The 3,791-nt window shown below is 47.0% G+C and overlaps 1 gene segment (V, D, J or C); it reads left to right on the plus strand.

Annotated features, from left to right (window-relative positions):
• Window positions 1-208: 208 nt before the first annotated feature.
• LOC117870528 lies at window positions 209-3,053 on the plus strand. The segment is given in 4 exon segments: window positions 209-438; window positions 972-1,370; window positions 2,534-2,651; window positions 3,005-3,053. Coding segments are annotated over 4 exon segments (612 nt in total).
• The last annotated feature ends 738 nt before the right edge of the window (window positions 3,054-3,791 follow it).

Below are 3,791 nucleotides of genomic sequence, written 5' to 3' on the forward strand. Positions count from 1 at the left end.
TTGTCTCTCACTAGTTTAGGCCTTTTGCCACGCGGGGGCAGAGCTGATCTAGAAAAACACACCAATGAGATGATTCGGCTCTGTTCTTGCCCGGAGTATTCTCCTACCAGCAAACAACCCTCTCCCCCTCCCCCAAACTCTGCCCCTCAACCGCTCCCATCTCACGACAGCGCCATCCCGCAGCATTTACAGAGCACAGAAGGTGACGTTAGATCAATGTTATTTAGCTGAATCACAGCTCCAGAACAGAGGTATCGGGTACATTTCTAAAGGCACCTTCTTGGGTACAACATTCTCGCCTTCTCTGAACTGAAGCAACAAGACAGGAATATACAAATTCTTATTGGTTTAGGAACTAGCTCTGTTTCCTCGAAGAATCTTTCAGTCCGGACATGACTCTGCCTTGGCTCTCAGCTGTGATAATCGTGTCTGTTCTAAGTGAGTAAGATTCTAGTTCTCAGCTTCCTCACATTTTATGAAACCGTATATTTATCCTATCTTCCCCATTGAGGTTGTTTCAATGCCTAAGGTCACGAACTTGCTTATATTATGTCTAAATGTATCTATGAGTCTATGAGTGCCAATATTGTCTATGAGTGCCAATATTCTGTTTCCATTATATCCGAATTAAATTATGTTCCTAGTGTATCTATTACGTTTATATGGTCTCTGCGCATTCCTTACGTTTCTAGTATAACTAAGGGAATCTGCTACAGTTCTATTTTGACATCGATCGTGTAATGTTGCGCTGTTTCTCTCTGTTACATGCATGTTATCTGCGAGCACAAGTGCTGGAATTAGGGGTGCTGCCGTATCCCGCGGCTGGAAGTTCTCCTAACAACCCAAATACATGGCTTCCGCCTTCAGCACCCCCACTATAAAAACTGTTGCAGCAACGCTGTCTGGGAGTGTCTCAGCTCCGGTTCTGTTCTATCCCTGAGTGTGTCTGTTCTGCTCCGTTCCCCCCACAGAAGGCAGCTATGGAGCAGACTCAGTGACCCAAACTGAAGGCAGCGTTATCATCTCCCAAGGGGACCCGGTGCGTCTGAACTGTAGCTATCAATTTTCTGTCCCTGCTTATCCCTTCTGGTACGTGCACCTCCCCAACCAGCCCCCCAGGCTCTTCCTGAGAGACCTGGGACGGGAGGACTCCGATGAAGGGATCAGAAAAGGGTTCGATGCCACCCACGATAAACAGCACAAATCCTTCCACCTGTGGAAACCGTCCAGCGAACTGAGCGACTCCGCGACCTATTACTGCGCCGCGAGAGACACAGTGACACGGACCAACACGGGAGCTGAGCAAAAACCGCGCAGGGAGGGGATGTGCGGAGCTGCGGGGAGGCAGAGGCGGGCACCTGGGTGTGGAGGTGACTCAGGAGCCGAAAGGGGGGAGTCTGCAAACAATGAACTTGGAACTAAAATCTCTCTCTCACACACACAGTTTAGCTCTCTCCGTTTTCCTTCTTTGCCCTAATCCGGAGTTTTGCCATCTGAGAAATGATGCTGAATTTCACGAATCACTAAATAAGGTAAAATCAGGAAAGACCAGGACACATCCCCCCTCTCGTGAGCAACTCTGGTGAAAGCTGCCCCCAGACCTGTTCTCGAAGGAAAGTGTGACCAGACAGTTCAATATCACTAAAACTAAAGAAATAAAAAGACACGAACTCTGCCATGATCATGGTGTAGAAGCTCATATTCTATAGGAAAACTGGTACTGAGCAGTTGAAGAATCTTCACTTGCCCAGGATACATTGATAAACAGTGAGTCTTTTCCGGAACATCCCATCTCTTGCATCAGAAAAATACTGTCTCTATTGGCAAAGGTGTAAGAAAAACTGTTTAAGCGATTTCCCACTGTGAACACATTTTGCCGCTTGGGGGCGGTGTGTTCCTAGAAGATAAATAATACAAGTAACAGCCCGTTCTTCTTTCCCATGCTCTCTGGCCGTCCCTGAGGCCAGTCTAGCCCCCTTTGCCTTTTAGATTCTCCTATTTCTGACAGTACCAGTGATGAGGATTTACAGAGCAGAGAGAATCACTCGTGTGAAGTTGGCTTCATGCTATTCTGACAGCTCCTGCTCAGAGATACAACATTCATTTTAAAGGCACCTTTTATAGGACAGAATTCTTGCCTTCCTTAAGCTGGAGCTACTAGCCAAGAAGACAAATACATTCTTTCGGGATTAGTAAATTCGTTTTGTTTAGTCAAAGAATCATGAATCCAAGGATGGCTCCAACTTGGCTCTCCGCTGTTATAGTCACAGCTATTCTAAGTGAGTAGCATTCAGTGTTCTCAAATTTGATACATTCTATCGAACCATGTCTGTATTGTGTCTTCATAATTTATTTTAAATGCCGAAGATCAGGAAGTGCTTATATCTGATTGTATCTATTATGGTTATAGTCTTTCTAGCGTTTTTGCTGCCTTGTTTGTATCTGTTACCCTGCGTGTTATTTCTGAGTGTCTCAGCTTCGGTTCTGTCCTATCTGAGTGTGTCTGCTCTACTCTGCTCTGTTCCCCCCACAGAAGGCATCTATGGAGCAGACTCGGTGACCCAAACTGACGACAGCGTTATCATCTCCCAAGGGGACCCGGTGCGTCTGAACTGCACATATCAGATTTCTGGATTTCCTTATCCCTTCTGGTACGTGCAGTTCCCCAATCAGCCCCCCAGGCTCTTCCTGAGGGATGTGGGAAGGGAGGATTCGGATGAAGGGATCAGAAAAGGGTTCGATGCAAAAACCGGAAAAAACCCAACATCCTTCCACCTGTGGAAACCGTTCAGCGAAGTGAGCGACTCCGGGACCTATTACTGTGCCGTGAGACACACAGTGACACGGAGCAGCAGGGTCGCTGAGCAAAAACCGGGCAGGGGCTGTGAGGGCATTGGAGTCGACTGCGGGGCGCGGGGAGTCTGCAGATCTTTAACAGAAATCTCTCTCTCCCTCACACACACTTTAGCGCTCTGTTTTTTTACGTCTCCGCCCTAATTCGCAGTTTTACCATCTGGGGAATGAAGAAGGTCATGCATCACCGGGCTAAGTGAAAAGCACCTGGTTTAGGTAAAACCAGGAAAGCCCAGAACACATCTACCCGCAGATGAACAACTCCGGTGAAAGCTGCTCCCAGACCCGTTCTTGAAGGAAAGTGCAACCAGACAGCTCAATGTCACTAGAACTAAACCAATACACACACAAACTCCGCCACGATCACGGTGTGGGGAAATTCATATTCTATAGGAAAACTGGTACTGAATAGCTGGGGAATCTTCACCTGCCCTGGATACATAGACAGAGAGAGACACAGACAGAGAGAGTCTTTACCAGAGCGTCCCACCGCTTACATCAGAAAAATACTCGCTCGCTCTATTGACAAAGGTGTCAGAAACTTTGCCACGAGGGGGCGTTGTGGTGCTAGATAAATAATACAAGTAACAGCCTGTTCTTGTGTCCCCCGCTCTCTGCCCGCCCCTGGCGCCAGTCTAGCCCACTTCGCCTTTCAGACACGAAGACAAATCAATTCTCGCGGGAAGGGCAACTAAAATGATGAGGGGTTTGGAACGGGTCCCATATGAGGAGAGATTAAAGAGGCTAGGACTTTTCAGCTTGGAAAAAAGGAGACTAAGGGGGGATATGATAGAGATGTATAAAATCATGAGTGGTGTGGAGAAAGTGAATAAGGAAAAGTTATTTACTTGTTCCCATAATATAAGAACTAGGGGCCACCAAATGAAATTAATGGGCAGCAGGTTTAAAACAAATAAAAGGAAGTTCTTCTTCACACA

Source organism: Trachemys scripta, unplaced genomic scaffold (genome assembly GCF_013100865.1).
Source record: "Trachemys scripta elegans isolate TJP31775 unplaced genomic scaffold, CAS_Tse_1.0 scaffold_31, whole genome shotgun sequence".
Lineage (NCBI taxonomy): Eukaryota > Metazoa > Chordata > Testudines > Emydidae > Trachemys > Trachemys scripta.